This window comes from Telmatherina bonti (assembly GCF_933228915.1).
Source record: "Telmatherina bonti genome assembly, chromosome: 3".
In the NCBI taxonomy this organism is placed as follows: domain Eukaryota; kingdom Metazoa; phylum Chordata; class Actinopteri; order Atheriniformes; family Telmatherinidae; genus Telmatherina; species Telmatherina bonti.
The window spans coordinates 9,292,437-9,312,598 of record NC_136621.1 but is presented as its reverse complement, the minus strand read 5'-3'; the positions used below and the strand labels follow the sequence as shown (position 1 = coordinate 9,312,598).

Below are 20,162 nucleotides of genomic sequence, written 5' to 3'. Positions count from 1 at the left end.
AAGGAAAGCAGTCATGATCATTCATGTTAAATTCAATTATTGAATAAAGATTTATTTTTTCCTGTTCATGGGTTGTTTTACATACAGTATGTGACCTCTCTGGGATCTATTTGTTGGATTTTAGTTCAAGATTAAATGTGCAAAATCAAAAAGATTTGTTTGTTTGGTTTTTTTGTTTTTTTTGTTTTTTTTTTTACTGTGGATCAAGGAAAGCATTTTTACCACTTTTAAAAGACCCTTTTAATAATAGAAATAGTAATAAAAACCTATATAATCATCTTAAAACTAGTAATATTGATGGCACAGGGGATTTGGTTGCATCATAATATATAAAAGAACAAAATTAGGAAGATAATCATGAAAGTCCATTAGTTGCACAAAAGGAATCAAGAATAGGAATTAAAGCTAAGTGAACTTCTGGAGGCCCCCCGAACTCCTGAACCAACAGCTAATTTGGCATCTGTCAGAGTCCTGACCAGAACCAGCAGGAGAGATCATATTTCTCCAGTTTTAGCCTCTCTTCATTGGCTACCTGTTGAATCTAGAACAGAATTTAAAATCCTTCTCCTTACATATAAAGCCCTCCACAACCAGGCACCACTATATATCAAAGACCTCATTGTTCCTTATATACCAAGTAGAGTACTTCGTTCGCAGACTGCAGGCTTACTTGTGGTTCCTAGAGTCTCAAAGAGCCGAGCAGGAGGCAGAGCCTTTGGTTATCAGGCCCCTCTCTTATGGAATAAGCTCCCAGTTAGTGTTAGGGAAGCAGACACCCTCCCCACCTTTAAGACTAGGCTGAAGACTTATCTTTTTGATAAGTCCTATAGCTAGGGATGGTTAGCATTCCTTAGTTATGCTGCTATAGGTTTAGACTACTGAGGGACATTTCCTGATACACTGAGCTTCTTTCTTTTTCTCTTTATCTCTTTCTTTTACCCCCCCCCCCCCCCCATAACAGTGTTGCATCATTAACATGTATGTCTCCTGTCTCAGCAGGTCTCCCTGGCCGGGAGTAGCAGTTCCTGTTGTCTGTTGTCTTTCTGTCCTCTTCCCCCCACACAGCAGAGGCAGATGGCTGCCTGTCCTGAGCCGGGTTCTGCCGGAGGTTTCCTTCCTGTTAAAAGGGAGTTTTTTCCTTCCCACTGTTGCCAGTGTGCTTGCTCAGGATGGGAGATTGAGTTGGACTCAACTCAATCTGTTGGTTTCCTTATATAGGCTGTTATGAATTGGCCTTCATTATGTTTTCCCCTCTGTCTGTAAAGCATCTTGAGATAGCATTGCCGTGATTTGACGCTATATAAATAAAGTTGAATTGAATTGAATTGAATTGAATTCTGTCTCTTCTCTGAGCTCTGTCCAGCCAGCAAAGCTCAGTCAGATGTCCACTCTTGTCTTACCTCCTGATCTGATTCTTTCTTGTCTGTGCTTCTTCCAATAATGTTCTTGCTTTACTGAATCAGCCATGATGCACACTCAGCACAAATATCAATTTGTTTGTGTGACATGATGCCATAAAACAGCTTAACATGATGTTCTGTAACTTAAAAAAGTTATCAAACGTACAAAATGAAGATCAGCGTGCCATCAAAACGACTTAGAATCTCAGACTTTAGTAAAACGAACCTTAATAAGTAGTAAAAGATGGATTGCATTCTCAACTCATTTGCACCATAGCCAAAAGGGTAGATTGTGAAATTAAATTTTAATTTAGTTATATTCTTGTTATCTGTGTGCTGTGGGACCAAACTGTGAACAACAGAAATTTATTTTCTTTTCTATGTAACTTTCTGACCTCAATACATTTCAGACTCATCCCACGGTCACAGTGACATTATTTACTTGTGAGTGTCGCTGCTCAGCATCGTCGTGAGGCTGAGAAACTACACTTTACATCTTTTGCTACCAGGATGGTGCCTGATGTTAAAAGGTGTTTGAAAGAACACGGTAGCTGATTCAGCAAAGAAATGCAAGATAACATTACCGCAGGAATACAGGAAAAGAAAGAGATGGAGCAAGAACCAAGACAAGAGTCAACATAAGACTGACTTTTACTATCTTTAGAAAGCTCACAGTGTTGGTGAGATGTGGGCGCGTCACTGAGAAAATCAGTTCCATACTGCCTCTTAACAATCCATAACTTATTTAGAGTTGTATCAAGTAGTTAAGTATTATCAGCAATCATCTTGAACTGTCTACCTCTATGTCGACCTCTATGATGACGACCAACCTGGGCATGAATGTTCCCTTGCCCGGACGTGGGTTACCGGGACCCCCCTCTGGAGCCAGGCCTGGAGGTGGGGTACGAGAGCGAGCGTCTGGTGGCCGGGCCTTCGCCCATGGGGCCCGGTCGGGCTCAGCCCGAAAGGGTTACATGGGCCCCACCTCCCGTGGGCTCACCATCTGCGGGAGGAGCCGTAGGGGTCGGGTGCAATGTGAGCTGGGCGGCAGCAAGGGGCGGGGACCCTGGCGGTCCGATCCCCGGCTGCAGAAGCTGGCTCTAGGGATGTGGAACGTCACCTCTCTGGTGGGGAAGGAGCCTTGAGCTTGTGCGCGAGGTTGAGCGGTTCCGGCTAGATATAGTTGGACTCACCTCGACGCATGGCTTGGGCTCTGGAACCAGTACCCTCGAAAGGGGCTCGACTTTCTTCCGCTCTGGAGTTGCTCATGGTGGGAGGCGCCGAGCAGGTGTGGGCATTCTCATCAGCCCGCAGCTTGGTGCCTGCACGTTGAGGTTTACCCCGGTGGATGAAAGGGTAGTTTCCCTCCGCCTTCAGGTGGGGGGACGGGTCCTGACTGTTGTCTGTGCTTATGCGCCAAACAGCAGTTCAGAGTACCCACCCTTACTGGAGTCCTTGGAGGGAGTGCTGGAGGGTGCTCCTTCTGGGGACTCCATTGTTCTGCTGGGGGACTTCAATGCTCACATGGGCAATGACAGTGAGACCTGGAGGGGAGTGATTGGGAGGCATGGTCCCCCCCCTCTGAACCCAAATGGTGTTTTGTTATTGGACTTCTGTGCTTGTCATGGATTGTCCATAATGAACACCATGTTCCAACATAAGAGTGTCCATATGTACACCTGGCATCAGGATTCCCTGGGCCGCAGTTCGATGATCGATTTTGTAGTCGTATCGTCGGACCTGCGGCCACATGCCTTGGACACTCGGGTGAAGAGGGGGGCGGAACTGTCAACTGATCACCACCTGGTGGTGAGTTGGCTCAGATGGTGGGGGAGGAAGCCGGTCAGATCTGGCAGGCCCAAACGTGTTGTGAGGGTCTGCTGGGAACATCTGGCTGAGTCCCCCGTCAGAGCGAGCTTCAACTCCCACCTTCAGCAGAGCTTCAACCATGTCCCGAATGAGGCGGGGGACATTGAGTCCGAATGGGCTGTGTTCCGTGCCTCTATTGCTGAGGCGGCCGGCCGGAGCTGTGGCTGTAAGGTCGTTGGTGCCTGTCGTGGCGGTAATCCCAGGACTCGTTGGTGGACTCCAACAGTGAGGGATGCTGTCAAGCTGAAGAAGGAGTCCTATCGGGCCTTCTTGGCCTGTGGGACTCTGGAGGCAGCTGATGGGTACCGGCGGGCTAAGCGGCATGCGGCTTCGGCTGTAGCCGAGGCAAAAACTCGGGCATGGGAGGAGTTCGGCGAGGCCATGGAGAAAGACTTCCGGACGGCTTCGAGGAGATTCTGGTCCACCATCCGGCGGCTCAGGAGGGGGAAGCAGTGCTCCATCAATACTGTATACAGTGGAGATGGGGAGCTGCTGACCTCAACTCGGGACGTTGTGGGTCGGTGGAAGGAATACTTCGAAGACCTCCTCAATCCTACCAGCACGTCTTCCGATGAGGAAGCAGAGCTGGTGGACTCAGGGGTGGACTCTCCTATCTCTGGGGCTGAAGTCGCTGAGGTGGTCAAAAAGCTCCTTGGCGGCAAGGCCCCGGGGGTGGATGAGATCCTCCCGGAGTTCCTTAATACTCTGGATGCTGTGGGGCTGTCCTGGCTGACACGCCTCTGCAGCATTGCGTGAACATCGGGGGCAGTACCGCTGGATTGGCAGACTGGGGTGGTGGTCCCCCTTTTTAAGAAGGGGGACCGGAGGGTGTGTTCCAATTACAGGGGAATCACACTCCTCAGCCTCCCTGGTAAGGTCTATTCAGGGGTCCTGGAGAGGAGGGTCCGCCGGATAGTCGAATCTCAGATTGAGGAGGAGCAGTGTGGTTTTCGTCCTGGTCGCGGAACAGTGGACCAGCTCTATACCCTCTTTGGGGTCCTGGAGGGGGCATGGGAGTTTGCCCAACCAGTCTACATGTGTTTTGTGGACCTGGAGAAGGCATTCGACCGTGTCCCCCGGGGGCTTCTGTGGGGGGTACTCCGGGAGTATGGGGTACCGGGCCCCCTTGTACGGGCTGTCCGGTCCCTGTACGACAGGTGTCAGAGCTTGGTCCGCATTGCCGATCCTGTTCATAACTTATATGGACAGAATTTCTAGGCGCAGCCGAGGTGTTGAGGGGATCCGACTTGGTGGCCTCAGGATTGGGTCCCTGCCTTTTGCGGATGACGTGGTCCTGTTGGCTTCATCTGGTCGTGATCTCCAGCTCTCGCTTGAGCGATTCGCGGCCGAGTGTGAAGCGGCTGGGATGAGAATCAGCACCTCCAAATCTGAGACCATGGTCCTCAGCCGGAATAGGGTGGATTGCCCTCTCCGGGTCGGGAGTGAGGTCCTGCCTCAAGTGGAGGAGTTTAAATATCTCGGGGTCTTGTTCACGAGTGAGGGAAGGATGGAGCGCGAGATCGACAGACGGATCGGTGCGGCGTCTGCAGTAATGTGGGCTCTGCGCTGGTCTGTCGCGGTGAAGAAGGAGCTGCGCCAGAAGGCGAAGTTCTCGATTTACCAGTCGATCTACGTTCCTACCCTCACCTATGGTCATGAACTGTGGGTCGTGACCGAAAGAACGAGATCTCGTATACAGGCGGCTGAAATGGGTTTCCTCCGCAGGGTGGCCGGGCTCACCCTTAGAGATAGGGTGAGGAGCTCGGTCATCCAGGAGGCTCCAGCTTCTCCGTGACCCTTCATTGAATTAAGTGGTTAGGAAAATGAATGAATGAATGAAAATGAATGAATGAATGAATGAATAACAGCATGCACAGGGTTGCATCTTTTATAATACCTGCTGCAGATCATGTCACATGCAAAACCCTCATTTAAATTGAGAGTTTGCAAAATCACACACAAAGTGTGTTTTAACCCTACGTGCAAAATTCTGTATTCCACACGCAAATTACTGCACGCAAACTGGGATCTTAGAAGATCCACCCCCATAAGGCTGGTGATAATCGTGGATGTATGTATGTATGTATGTATGGATGGATGGATAGATGGATGGATGGATGGATGGATGGGAGTTAAACTGTTTTGTGTAAAAAAAAATCAGATTTTCTAGAAGAAGCTTGAACTTTACTTGGCAGTAAAGTCCTACGAAGTGCAACATGTACAACTCCAACATTAGGAGTTAAAGTCCAAAGAGAGAGCAGATTTTGTTGATGTTACCTATAGCAACCATGGTAAAAAGGGATCTAAAAGGTTTACCCCCTTGTGAACCTGACATCATTCCAGAAAACAAACTGAAATGAAATTTTACATCAAAGTTTTTACAAAAGTTTTTCAGAACAGTATACCTGGTGAAAGAGATCCCTTACCTGCATCAGGCTGTTCTTTCGCTTTTTCCCTCCTTTCCCTCCTCCGCCTCCTCCTCCCCCTCCAGCTCCTCCTGCTTCCCCACTGCTGTCCAACAGCCCGGTCTTGTCGTCCTCATCAATCGGCCTCCGCATCAACATAATCCTCGGCAGCACTTTGAGAAACACTGAGCGCACCCAGCATGGCATCGTGTGGGTCATTGGCGTGCGGTAATGGACATTCAGCACAAACACTGTGATCACGATGCTGAGTGTGACGAAGATCATTGTGAAGAGTAGGTACTCTCCAATGAGTGGGATGACCAACGATGTGGAGGGGATGGTCTCCGTGATGACCAGTAGGAACACAGTGAGGGAGAGCAGGACAGAGATACAGAGCGTGACCTTCTCTCCACAGTCAGATGGGAGATAGAAAACCAGCACTGTGAGGAAAGAGATGAGGAGGCAGGGGATGATGAGGTTGATGGTGTAGAAGAGTGGCAGGCGCCTGATGTAGAAGGAGTAGGTGATGTCTGGGTAGATCTCCTCACAGCAGTTGTACTTAATGTCATGTTTGTAGCCTGGAGCATCGATGATTTCCCACTCGCCGCTTTCCCAGAAGTCTTTCAAGTTTACCTAAGATATAAGTAAAGACATTACTCTGTGTCCCAAATTCTATTAATTTCCCCAAAATAATCAATGACAATAACAGTGAAAAGAATTTTTCATTGTCAAAAATTATCCTAGGTTGTCTAATAATCTGGATTTAATTGAATAAAACCACTAATGATTAAAACTGAATTATTTTAGCAATAGCTCATAACTCAATGCTCCTAATTATTCTGCATAAAACTTTTAAAATATCAAACAGCTTGTAAAAATCTGAAAAGTTAAATCATTTGCATTAGATTTGGACCATTTATCACCTTAACTATTTTATCTTCAGTTGAACTTGGAAGTCTTGGATTGTTTCTGCCTGGAAGCAATTCTGGTCTCCTCACATGAAATTGCTTTTTGTAGGTCTACAGCCCCTCATTCTCATAGATCTTTATATGAATGCTCCACAAATTCTCAATAGAACTGAGGTCAGGGGGTTGATGGTAGGAACACCATTCGCTTTCTCCCTTAACAACCTCAGCAGCAAAGATGTAATGGTATTTTACCAGTGTAGAATGGTGCAGAGTCTTTACACCTGAATAAGTGGCTCTTCCTTTTTTACCATTAAGTTAGATTTGGCAGAGGTCATTTCAACACCATCAGGAACCCTGATGGGGCTTATCATGTCACTCCCCATTATTCCAGTCCAAAATATCACACCACCACCATCTTGCTGATGCAACAACCAACCAGAACTCTATACAACGAGCATCCAGTGTAGCAAAACATTCATCAGTAAACAAAGTGGGATGAAAAATGGTCTTTTTATATCACTAAGCTCCTGACAAGCTTCTTTCTTTATGAACGTTGGTTGAGACCCAAATGCAGTTTTATGCACAACTGCAGCCTCTAGATTTTCCTGAATGAAGATGTTTTTGAGATTCCAGACACACCATCAGCTTCACATACCTGCTTGCAGCTCGTCAGTGGCTTTTTAACAGCTGCTCTATTAATACGATGCATTTATCTGAAGGAGATTTTCCTTGATCTGCTTTGACTGAACAAAGTTTACTCTCTGTATAACACACAAATATTCCAACAACTGGGTTATCTCACGTCCAATGTTTTCATTCCTTTCATATGTAAATGTGTACATTAAATAACAGGCATTGTTATTAATGCATGGACACACTATCTTTAAGTCAAGTAGGTCATGTGTTATTTTGCTATAGAGCATTTAGTTTACACAATGATGAGGTGGTGTTCCTTAATTTGGTATGCTCTTTCATGAATCAAGTTGCATCTAAGAAAGATTAACTGAGTTTAAATTAAAGCAGTGGATTTTAGACAACCAGCCTTACAGTACAAGTCCTTAAAAATCTTTGGAATCTACATTCATAATAAAACAATATATGTCTCCCTTTAAATTCTCACTTGAACTCAGAGGTCTCAAGTTTCTGTATCAAATTCTAAGCCAACAGTTTGTATGCAGTGAAAATGTCAAACCAACATTGAAGGTTTCCTCCAGTCTAAATGACAGGAGAGATCATCACTGATCTACAGCCTGAAACCATAAATATGAGCAGTTATTTAATAAGAGAACAAGGTTTATCTTAGTGACAGATGTAGAATATCAATGCAGATCAACAAGCAGGAAATGAAGCAGGTTTAATAAAGGATCAAGATTTTTGGTGAAACACACTTTCACATTGTTTCTAATATGTTAAAGCATGCACTTTCAGTTGTAATGGTTCCATATGATTTCATTTGACCACTAGAGGTCATGCCTTTAGCTAACTAACTAACTAACTAACTAACTAACTTACTTACTTACTTACTTACTTACTTACTTACTTACTTACTAACTAACTAACTAAAAGTTGAAATATTAGCTTGTGTAAACAACCCTTGTGTAGTATTTTTAGGTGGATGACAGCTGCTACAGAATCTATTCTTATCCGTAAGCATTCTCAAAGAATTTCGTGTTACTATTAAACTGACTTATGCATGGAATCAAGTCAAAGAAGGAAAAAAATGGATCATAACATTTGCTTAAATCAACTAAATTGTTATCCTTTTACTGAAAAGGAGTGGAGATCATTTAAAATGTTAGTTTGTTCATTTCTTACACCAGAATTGAATAGAAACAAACAATACTAACCTTGGATCCAATGAGAACCAGGTCAATCTTGGCTTTGTCATAAGTCCAGGAGCCAAACTTCATTGAGCAGTTCTGATAGTCAAAAGGAAAGTAGGTGATATCCATTGGGCATGAGGATTTAAAAATGGCAGGAGGAACCCAGGTGATGGTACCATCAAACTTCAGCAAGGCTTTGGTCTTATCCTCCACCAGGAAGTCCCCTACAGCACTGCATATAAGGTGTGTGCATGTAAAATGCATGTACGTTGTGAACACAAGACAAACATGGGACCAAAGCAGAGATGTCAGAGAATGAGAGACAAGGAGGAAATGAAAATGAGGCAAAAAGAGAAAAGGAAGAAAATGAAAGATGAGGCCAAGAGTTGAAAGGCAGAAAGCAACTAATTTACATTCTTCATCATTTTAAAATGCTTTGATTATTGTGATCAATAACTGCTTGTAAAAAGGACAACTTGGTCAACACTAAAATTATCCTAAATGGTAAGAAAAGAGTCCAAGACAAACTGACTCTACATAACTCTCACATCAGTATTTTTAATTTCAATTAGTGTAGCAACATTTTAGACAAATGATGTAAAAAGATTGGTGAAGTTTCTTTGTTTTTGTTTTTTAAAAGTTATTTATAAACCAGCGTACATTGATCCACTTTTTTTATATACATTACTCAAAAAAAAAAGGGAACACTTAAACAAGTTACACAATGTAACTCGAGGTCAACCACGCTTTTGTGAAATGGAACTGTCCACTTAGGAAGCAACACTGATTGACAATCAATTTCACATGCTGTTGTGCAAATGGAATAGACAACAGGTGGAAATTATAGGCAACTGGCAAGACACACCCAATAAAGGAGTGATTCTGGAGGTGGTGACCACAGACCACTTCTCAGTTCCGATGCTTTCTGGCTGATGTTTTGGTCACTTTGGTCTACAACCCACATGAGTGACTCAGGTAGCGCAGCTCATCCAGGATGGCACATCAATGCGAGCTGTGGCAAGAAGGCTTGCTGTGTCTGTCAGTGGAGTGTCCAGAGCATGGAGGCGCTACCAGGAAATAGGCCAATACATCAGGAAACGTTGAGGAGGTCATGGGAGGGAAACAACCCAGCAGCAGGACCGCTACCTCCTTCTTTGTGCAAGGAGGAACAAGAGGAGCACTGTCAGAGCCCTGCAAAATGAGTTCCAGCAGGCCACAAATGTGCATGTCAGAAAAAGACTCCATGAGGGTGGTATGAGGGCCCGACATCCACAGGTGGGGGTTGTGCTTATAGCCTAACACCGTGCAGGATGTTTGGCATTTGCCAGAGAACACCACGATAGGCAAATTCGCCACTGGCGCCCTGTGCTCTTCACATATGAAAGCAGGTTCACATTGAGGACAGATGACAGATGTTACAGAGTCTGGAGTCCATGCCCTCCCACTAAGTGATGTGATTAATTAGCAGGGTCCAAGGAGAGCGAGCATTGGCCGATTCATTTTTGATGGAAACAGATGTGATCTCGAGACTTATGTGTTCCAACAGGAGATTTTTGTAGTGATTAATACTTAGACTTCTTTTGGACTTCCAGTTTAATAGGATAGTTTTTATTGCTATAGGGCCACAAGGATAATGTGTGTGTTGTTGGGGTCCATGTTGATGTCACTAAGGTCTCCCAGTAAGCAAAGCTTGGGGCATGCAGGAATGCTGCATCTGAGCCATGTTGATAATTCCCCACAAACCTTATTCCAAAAATTTTGAACAGGTGCACAGAGCCATAGAGCATGTAAATAATTATCTACTGCGTTACATGTGTACTGTGTGCAGATCTCTGAGTGATTTAGACCCATCTTAAACATTCTTTGTCCTGTGTAATGTGTTCTATGAAGAATTTTGTATTGGATGAGTTGTAGATTTGAACTGTCTGTCATATTAAAAGCATTTAGACATATCTGTAGCCAAGAAGGTTGACTGAGACTGATAGATAGGTCTGCCTCCCATTTTGAAGTTGGCAAGGAATTTGAATCATCTATTTTTGACATCGACCTGTATACTTTTTAAAGTAACTTTGGGCTACGAAGTTCCATAAATTCTGCTACTGTGGGAGGAAGTTCCAAATCTATTTGATGAAGGGGGAATTTAGTAAGTATAATGGATTTGAGTTGCTGATATTCTAGAAATCTGCTACTATTAATTCCATATTGTGATGATAGTGTGTCAAAAGATAAAATTCTTCTGTTATGGATAATATGCTCAAAATAATTAATTCCTTTATGAATCCATTGTTTAAAGTTGATCATATTTTTGTTTAGAAGAATGTCAGGGTTGTTCCAGATAGGTGTGAGTTTACATGGGATTATTGATGAATTGTTTTTTTTGAAGAAATTCCCACCAAGCTGTCAGAGAGGTGCTAATGTTGACGCTTTTGAAGCACTTTAACTTTTTTAAACTGAAGCTGAAGAATGGAAAATTAGAGATTTCCACATTGTCACAGAATGTTTGTTCTAAGTCTATCCATTGTTCATCTAATGGACTCAGTTTAAGCCATTTTAAGATATATTGCAGCCTATTTGCTAAGAAATAATGTTGAAAGTTAGGCAAGTCTAAGCCTCCCCGAACTTTAGGTTTTTGCAACGTTTTTAAACTAATCCAGGGTGGTTTACTCTTCCAGAGAAATTGGGAAGTGTGTTATTCTAGTGATTTGAACCAGGTGGAGGGAGGTTTCATAGGAATCATGGAGAACAGGTAGTTGATTTTGGGTAGAACCATCATTTTTATCGTAGCAACTCTCCCCATAAGTGAAATTGGGAGTGACTTCCAGCAAGTGAGATCATCTTCTATTGTCTTAAGAAGGTTAGTGTAATTACATTTTATTAGTTCTGAGAGCCTGGGGGGAATATTTATGCCTAAGTATCTAATGTTACCTGATTGTAAGTTAGTGTTGAATGGATTTTGAAACCTGCAGTTAATTGGTAGGACTGTGCTCTTAGACCAATTAATAGAGTAGTCAGATAGTGATGAGAATTTAAGAATTAGTGAGATTGTTTCAGATAATTTCAGATAATGATGTTTGTGAGTTTTGGAGGAATAGTAAAATATCATCGGCATAAAGGCTTATTTTATTAATTATATTTTTGGACTGGATGCCCTTTATAATTTGATTCTGTCGAATTGCAGCAGTTTAATAAATACTGCAAAAAGTGAGGGAGAATCTTTGAAGATTAAAACTTGGAGTAGTTTGATCGTTCGTCCTGACTCTCGCATTAGGGGAGCTGTATAAGATTTTGATCCAGTCAAGAAAGGAAGGTCCAAAGCCAAATCTTAATAAAGTAGCTAATAAGAATTTCCAATTCACTCTATCAAAAGCCTTCTCTGCATCCAGAGAAACTATTGTTGTTTCCAGGTTATTGATGGTAATCTATTATATTGATTAGCCTGCGCATGTTAACAGAGGAATATGTGCCTTTTATAAAACCTGTTTGATCAGGGTGTATAATGAGTGGAGTTACTTTCTCTAACCTTGCAGCTAAAGCTTTTCAGATTAATTTAAGGTCTGCATTTATCAGGCTGCATGGTGGCACAGTGGTTAGCACTGTGGCCTCACAGCAAGAAGGTCACTGGTTCAATCCTTGGCTGGGGAGGGGTTTGGTCAGTGGCCTTTCTGTGTGTGTGTGTGTGTGTGTGTGTATGTATGTATATGTGTGTGTATATACATACATATATCTTTCTTTTTGTTGTAAAAAAAACATTTTGAGATTGGTGCAGTGTTCCCATCCTTGCAGGATAAGAACAAATAAATGGATTTAGTGTGTTCCCATGTAGGCTGCAGGAAAACAGTGAGGTGAGGGGGTGTTAATTAGCATCGTGACAGATCCTTGCACTGACAGTGAAGGAGATGTATACAGATATATCTAACTCATTTAAGGAACAAAGGGATTATTCCTGAATGGGAAAAAAAATTATAGATATGTCATTTTGATGAGATTACCTTTATTGCCTTAATCAACATCTGATGAGAGCAAAAAAAACGATGGTCTCCACTGAGGCAACATGGCATCATTATTATAATTTAGCCTTTCCATTGGCATGATTCTGTTGTCATTTCATTTTTACAAGCTACAACTTTTCTTTCCCTGTTTAATGATAATGGAAATAATGAAGGCACTAACTAATAACTTTGAAGTAAGGATGCTGAAAGTCTCACTTGTTGTACAGCACGATGTCAGGTCTCCAAATCTTGTTTGATGGAACTCTGATGAACTCAATCCCGTCAAACTCCGCTGGCATCCATCGTAGCTTGTAGTCATTCCAAATCTGAAGAAGAAAAAACATTTTGAGCGTGTTGGCCTGCTTCATGCTTTACAGACAGCATTAACCACCAGAGACATAAACTTCCTGGGAATAACAAAACATATCTACACTGCAGGCAGAACTTCCTTTGATTCTTTTTTCTTTTTCACAGTGAGGTTTGATAGCAATAAGTCATGTTGACAGAAAGTTGTTCTGAATATTAGAATGAGTTGCTTCCGCTTTCTGATAAAGATGGAGATCCTCTTGTTTATGCTTGCAAAGAAATTGCTGAATCAATTTAGAGCAATCTACAATAATCACATCTGCACAGAGATGGGTTGAAAAGAAGGAAGAGTTTATTACTACAAAGCCCTCTGACAAAAATAAAGGATCAGTGCATTCACTTGCTATTCTGTCAACATACCTGCAGGTAACATTATATGAGCTGTGGATCCATTAGTCTTGGCTATTTGCATGCCATTCAAGATGAATTCATCCATTAGCATAGCAGATTAATATCCAGTTATGACCTGGAAGCTTTTTAATTAACCACTTCATGCTACACTGGCTTTTCCATTTATCTATCCAGGAAGTACACAACATGATTGGCTGGCTGATTCCCACTTGTCCAGGTATGTAGATTATTGTTGCCATGAGATTCCAGCAATGAAGTAAAACATGTATGTATAAATGTATAAGGAGCACTTTAGCTTTAGTAATAATATTATTTTATAAAGTTTATTATGGACAGTAAAATAAAAAGGTTATATAAGATAAAATAAAAAAAAGTGTTCTTTGGTTGTAGTATTTCTCTAAGGAGGTACTGAGACTTGTCTGAGTCAGAAATTTGTTTTTTTTATTATTCTTTTTGTTTGTTACATTTACATCAGCATAAAGTTGTCATCCAAGCAGAACAATCTGCTCTGATTATTGGACATTTTCTGTCTGGATTTGTCTGAATCTCTGCAGAGAAGTCATCATTTTAAACCATACTTCACAGATTGATCTTTGAGGCTATTTTTAACAAAAATAATAAACTTTTCCAGGAAAGAGAAAAATCAAGCAAATATTTGTAATTCAGTGAAATTCGTAAAATTTTAAAGCATGTGATATGAAAATGAAAAATAAAATAAAATAAAATAATCCATTTGAAGTCAGAACAGAGTCCCAATACAAGGAGGTCAAACAGTCCTTACACATCAGTCTGTCTTCTTTCTCCCTCCCTCTTGCCTCCTACCCAAACAGCTAAGATTAACTAGGAGGATGGATGCATCACCAGTGCAAAATGGTTCATGTTATGTCCTTTTCTGAACCGCTTAGTCAAATTAAGGGTCATGGGGAAGCTGGAGCCCTGCAATCATTGGGCGAGAGGCAGAGTGCACCCTGGACAGGTCACCAGTCCATCACAAAGAGAAACAACCATTAATGCTCACTCCTAGGGACAATTTAGAGTAACCAGTTTACTTAAACATGCATGTCTTTGGACGATGGGAGGAAGCCAGAGAGAACCCACACGTGCACGGGGAGAACATAGAAAGGTCACCTTTTGAGCCCTCAGTCAAAGCTCAAACCAGCAACCTTCTTGCTGGGAGGCCACAGTGCTAACCACTACACCACCATGCAGCGTAGTGTGTAGTGGTTTAATGGTTCAGTCTCACAATAAACCCAGAAAAAGCCATGGTAACAATGATAGTGGCTTTAAGATTCAAGCTTCAAAAGGATAGCAGCTAAATGCTCTCCACATCAGATACTTTATAAAAAGAAAACAGACCACCAGCTGTGTGACAAAGAGCCTTGATTACAGATAAAACACACTCAGCTGCAGTGCATGACACTGACAGTGACTGAGTCAGTGGAAACACCGCCGTCTCTGCAAAGCCAAAATCTGGAATTCCACTACCATGCCCAAGCTTTCGGCTTTGCAAAGTCTTAATCAAATTCTTCAGATTTAGCTAGAAACTTCTCTCCTCCTCACACACACACACACACACACACACACACACACACACACAAACACACATTAGATGAGCTTCTCCACTGTCCATTTATAAAACTTCTCTTTAAACCTATTTTTTATTCCCGGCTTTTACCCCAGTGTGAGACTACCTCTGGTCAGTATGCTAACGTTTGGTTTTAATTATTGGTTTTATTTACTATTGTTTTATTGTTTTTATTTATTTTTCTTTTAACTGTTTTATTCTCTTGTTGTTTTGACTGATTGTGTACCGCACCTTGTTCCAACCCTGGTTGTTTTAAAGGGCTTTATAAATTAAGCTGAGTTGAAGTTCGGTTGAGTAACTATGGCGACCCAGTTTTCCCCTCATTTCATAACCTTAATTCATCACAAATTACAACACACCAATGTATTAATGCAGTGGTTCCCAAACTGGGGAGCGGGCCCCCCACGGGGGCCCCAGAGTTATCAAAGGGAGGCACGGCAAGGCTAAATAAAACTTTGGAGTTTTGGGGCTGGACAAATTTGTAAAAGTACTCATAGGACCTGATGATGGGGACATGCAGAATCTGACATATGCATTGAAGAGTTAGAATGTTATGAATAAGAGCTGCATCAACTCAGTTAAAGATTATCTTTATGTCACCATGCTCACTAAAGCAGCTACATAAGTTACTTAATCGTCTCAAATCACAGTAAAATTAAAAGAGATGTTATTACTTCTACAGGACAAACCAATTTTGATGAGATTTTGTTTTTTTGTTTTTTTTTAACTAAATGTGAGGTTCAGTCTTCCATGTGACTTTCATGCTCTTCATTAACAGGAAGTGAAAAGTGAAGTGAAATAAGAAAATAGAGGTTAAAAAGTAAAAATCAAACCAGATGAAATATTAATCATAGCTCATAGAGTTAAAGAAATCCTGGCTAAACTGTGCCTGTGCAGAGCTGTGAGCATAGTTTAGCTGGTAATTCTGCATATTGTTAAATACTTGAGACCCACAAGGGTAACTTTTAGTAACACTATGCAACACTGTTTAAAATATCCCAAAAGCTCACAGATAAGTGGTTAGTTGTTGTTGTTTAAACACAGTACACAGCATATCAACAGTTTTGAGTATAATACCCCCTGCTGTTGCACGAGGGTCTCCACTAGCAGTGACTTCCGCTGTAAACATGAAGCACTGGCTGGAATCCAGTGTTTCTCACCAATGGTGCTGATGCAGCTTCCTGTTAGCGTTGCCTCTCTGTATTTAAACGGTTCAGCCAATACAAACAACAAATTAGATCAGCTTATGCAGGGCTTTGCATTTTTCTGAGAGAGCTCGGAGATCACAGCATCATGTTATCCACCAGTGAATCACATCTGCTACGACAAACAGCCAGGTTTGATTTAGAAAAGGCGTGTTTTTGGGAGGATGCCAGTTCAAGAGTTCAACTCATGGCTGACTGTAAAGATGACATTCAGTTTGTTTTCATTACACTTAGAATTGCCCAAAAACTAAATATTGCAATAAAAATTTAAAAAAATGTTGATGGAAACACCTACATTTAGAAATAAAACTTCTCAAATATTGCTAAAAAGTTTTAACACTCTCATGAAGTGTTTTTTTTTTTTCTTTCTACTTTTCCATAGAGAAACATATTACAAAAGTGTATTGGAAACCTTTTCACATTTACGTGTTCCCAGACGTGATGTGTGCAGTCATGAGCAGTTCATTTCCAGTAGAGATGGAGTTGTTTGTATGAAACAAACAGCAAATTTCAGAGGTTTAAAAATGAAAATGAGAGAGAAAAGCTGTAGAAAATCTTCCCAGCAAATAGAAAACCAAAAAATAACACTACGTGGCTACCTTGCATGAGCCGCGAATGGGAGGCAGACACCTTCTGTGTGTGTGTGTGTGTGTGTGTGTGTGTGTGTGTGTGTGTGTGTGTGTGTGTGTATCTGGGGGAGTAGCCATCCTAAGTTATGCTGCCATAGGCTTATGTTGCCATGAAGTGCACCTGCTTTTCATCTCTCTGCTCCTTATCTTCCATGTAGAAACATATGACACTACTGGCATCATTACTGTATTTCTCCTCTCTGCATGTCTTCTTAGATACATGTTGCTGTGCACATTGGTCTCTCTTTCCTTTCCCTCCACCCCGACCGGTCGGGGCAGATGACTGTCCTCCCTGAGTCAGGTTCTGGAGGTGACTAGACTATATATTATGAGCCAAACTGATAATGTGCCCTAAGATGACGTTGTGAAGTAGCGCTACACAAATACAATAGAATTAAACTGAATGTATGCAATGTTGAAGTGTCTGTCATCGTAGCATGTGAAGCCACCGGATTCATTATGTCTGGAAGAACTTTGGCCACTAATGGCCACTGTTCATTCACAACTTGATGCTCCTTTATCTATCTTTAGACCTCAATGATTCTAACACTGTATAACTTAAAGGCAATGCAATGCTAAATTATAAATTTGATGTGTGTGAGATATTTATTTGTGTGCTTACATACTTACATGCCTGAGCCATAAATTTGTTTCCATTATTTGGTTCACTTCATCCTGCAGAGACCAGTAGAAACACAGGACTTGGTTAGCTTGTACTTTAAGTTCCTTTATACATGAAGCAACACCTAAAATACTGAACAGTTGCATACATACTGTCAGGAAGAAAAAAACCTAAATAAATGTAAAGAAACAAGATTCTTTTTAGAGCGACTGACTGAAAAGCTCAACTGTGAGCTTCTTAAATGTCTTTTTTTTTAATTCAGTTTTATTTGCAGCCATTTGATCCTCACAACTCGACATAAAATCCCTCTAAAGAACTGCATCACAATAAAATGTGAAACTACTCACAGACACACATTCCAGCTGACACATTCACCTTTAGATTAATCTCACCCTCCCAAGCAAACAGATATAGTTACATCTCGGTCCAGTCTGAAGAAGGCTCCTGCAGGCAATTTTCTCTTAATCTGAGGATTTTCATTCTGAGCTGAAAACCTCTTTTCACAGGGGAATTTGCAGCACCCACACCCAAGCTTCCCCGCCCCCCACTGCAAGCATTAAACTTAATATTGCCAAAGCAAAACAGTGCCCTGTAACAACACTGTGACGTCTTCACAATCCATGAAATTGAACAGACTAAATAAAGACTGGATTCAGTTCCCGCTTTCACTTCCCTCGTTGCGCAGCTTATCTTTAGCTTTTTCTGCCTCAAAGGGGAGGAAACATGAAGACGCTCGTGGGAAGACAAGTCCCTGTTCATACGTCTGTAAGGTGAAGCTTTTAAAACAAGACTCACAGCAGAATGTGCTAAATGTTAAAATGGTGTGTTTGAGTGTATGTGTGTGCAAAGCTTACAACTTTGACCAGCTGTGAGATGGAGACCTCGAACTCCACAGTGACCGGGTCAGAAACATTCTCCACTGGCCTGATGAACTGGTTGTATCGCCGAAACAGCTTCCTGAACAGCCGGTCCTCGGCTTTGGATGAGAAGCAGTCTGAGGGGGCAGAGTTAAAGAAGAGAGGAGCACAAAGAGACATCACTGACTACACAAGCAGATGTGAGATAATACAGTTAAAAGAAACAGAATAGATCAAGCCAGAAGAAAAAACAGCAAGTATGATCAAAATTTCATCATATCTGGACCATTGTGTGTGTAAGTAGAGCTAAGGCTGATGAGGCACAGCCTTCGTCCTCAAACCGCCAAACCAAACTAATCAGCTCCAGTCCTGTTTCAGATAACTGTGATCATGAAGAGAGAGAGCTGGGCTCCAGTGATGCAGCATCCGTTCAGCTGAGTCTTTTGTGTTTTATGATATTTAATTGATCGTCGATAAAAAAGTCACTTTGATTATCACACTTCTGCTGAGATCCTCACAGCAGAACGAATCTGTAAACAAATCTGATGCACGAGATTTTACAGTGTTGATGTGTTTGAGACTGGGAATAATAAAGTCACAGCATCAAATGATACAAAGTTTGATGATTTATTATTCAATAAATTCATTCTTCTTCTTCTGATCTCTTGCATCAGTTTGGTTTTATTGATATTTGTCATCACTTCATTTAGGACATAAACATCTCACTGACCTTTTAAGTCACTAACTCAGCTGATTTCATTTAGGACTATAACTAAAGTGCTACCCCATTCTATTCTATTCTATTCTATTCTATTCTATTCTATTCTATTCTATTCTATTCTATTCTATTCTAGTCATTTAGCATTTAGCAGGGAATTCAAGTGCCATGAGGTTATGTTTCAGGTGTATTTAGTTCTGATTTCCTCTTTTATTTTGTAGTTTTTCCTGTTTTGTCTTGGTCTATGTTCATGACTTCACCTGGGTTCATTTAGTTCATCCGTGTCACCTGTGTCTTGTTTGGTTCTGTGTATTTGTATATAAATGTATTTGTGCTTGAGTTTCATCCCCTGCCTCTCTAGTTAATAAATCGACATGCCTGGAACCTATAGTCAGCTTCTGCCTCATCTCTGCATTTGGCTCCACATCTCCACCTCATTGTGACATGAAGTTAGTTAAAAGAAAAACAAAAATATTTGTAGTTGAACACTGGGAGCTTAGATCAAAAGTCTGCATTAATGGTAGAGAAGTCCATCTTCAGTCTAGTCTGTTTAATACCTGCTTTCTTTGCAAATACTTGATACTATGGCTAAAATCCTGGTTAATTTTTAACATTAAGCCTTCTTTACGTCTCCTTATTGTGTTGCAGTTTATCTTATAACCAGTTTCCTGTGTAAGCATCAAGCTTGCATCATTGGTTTGATTAGATGTTGTGTTTAATCTCCATGGTAACAAAGCTCAAGGTTAAGGCTAAATGCACTTTGTCAAGGAGAGAATGAAAAATATTTAGTGGCGTTATGTGGTGTCTGAGGAGGAGATGGGAATAAAAGTTTGCATGAAAGTTCATCTGAAGAGAAAATAAGAGGCAAGTTTTAAAAGAAATGTCTGACTCAAAAGTAATTGTTAAAAACATTGGTGAACCAGACGGAGTTGATAAAGAGGAGAGTTTGATAGTGTGGGAAAATGTAGTTCAAGCAGCGGGAAAAGTCAGACGTTTGGGGACTGGTTTGCCTGCAGAGTGGTACATCAGGAGCTTGAGTCAACTTGGAAAGCAGAGAATAATTTTGTTTTTCTTTTCCAAAAATGAATCCGTCAAAAGTAATTCTTTCAGCCTTCTTTACGATGTAGACAGGTGCAACCGTGTCCACAGCAACTTCGAATGGGATCACATGTAAAGTTTAACAAGCATGGAAAATAATTGAAATGAGTTGTGACAAGCATGTCTCTTCTCCAGATTACGGGCTAATTTAATTCTGTACTTTTGGCAACTCTGAGGGTTCATCATATGAGGACACGATGTATTATGTTTTATTTATACATAGGAATATGTCTGGCAGGAGAGCTTATTTTCTTTGTGAATGACTAAAATATGAAGAGTTCTGTTCACTAATTTCCCAGGAAAAAACGAGAACGCCTGAGGCACAATATCAGGAGTG

General features: G+C 41.5%; 1 protein-coding gene across 1 annotated transcript in view; it reads right to left on the bottom strand.

Moving 5' to 3' along the window:
• chrna6 (cholinergic receptor, nicotinic, alpha 6) overlaps window positions 1-20,162 on the bottom strand; it is a gene marked incomplete at both ends in the record, with an annotated part of 34,876 nt that overhangs the window by 3,148 nt on the left and 11,566 nt on the right. The window contains 5 exons of the mRNA XM_079262116.1: window positions 5,696-6,307; window positions 8,430-8,637; window positions 12,611-12,720; window positions 17,161-17,205; window positions 18,007-18,146. Of these exons, the coding sequence (XP_079118242.1) occupies window positions 5,696-6,307; window positions 8,430-8,637; window positions 12,611-12,720; window positions 17,161-17,205; window positions 18,007-18,146 (1,115 nt within the window). The remainder of the gene's footprint in view (window positions 1-5,695; window positions 6,308-8,429; window positions 8,638-12,610; window positions 12,721-17,160; window positions 17,206-18,006; window positions 18,147-20,162) is intronic.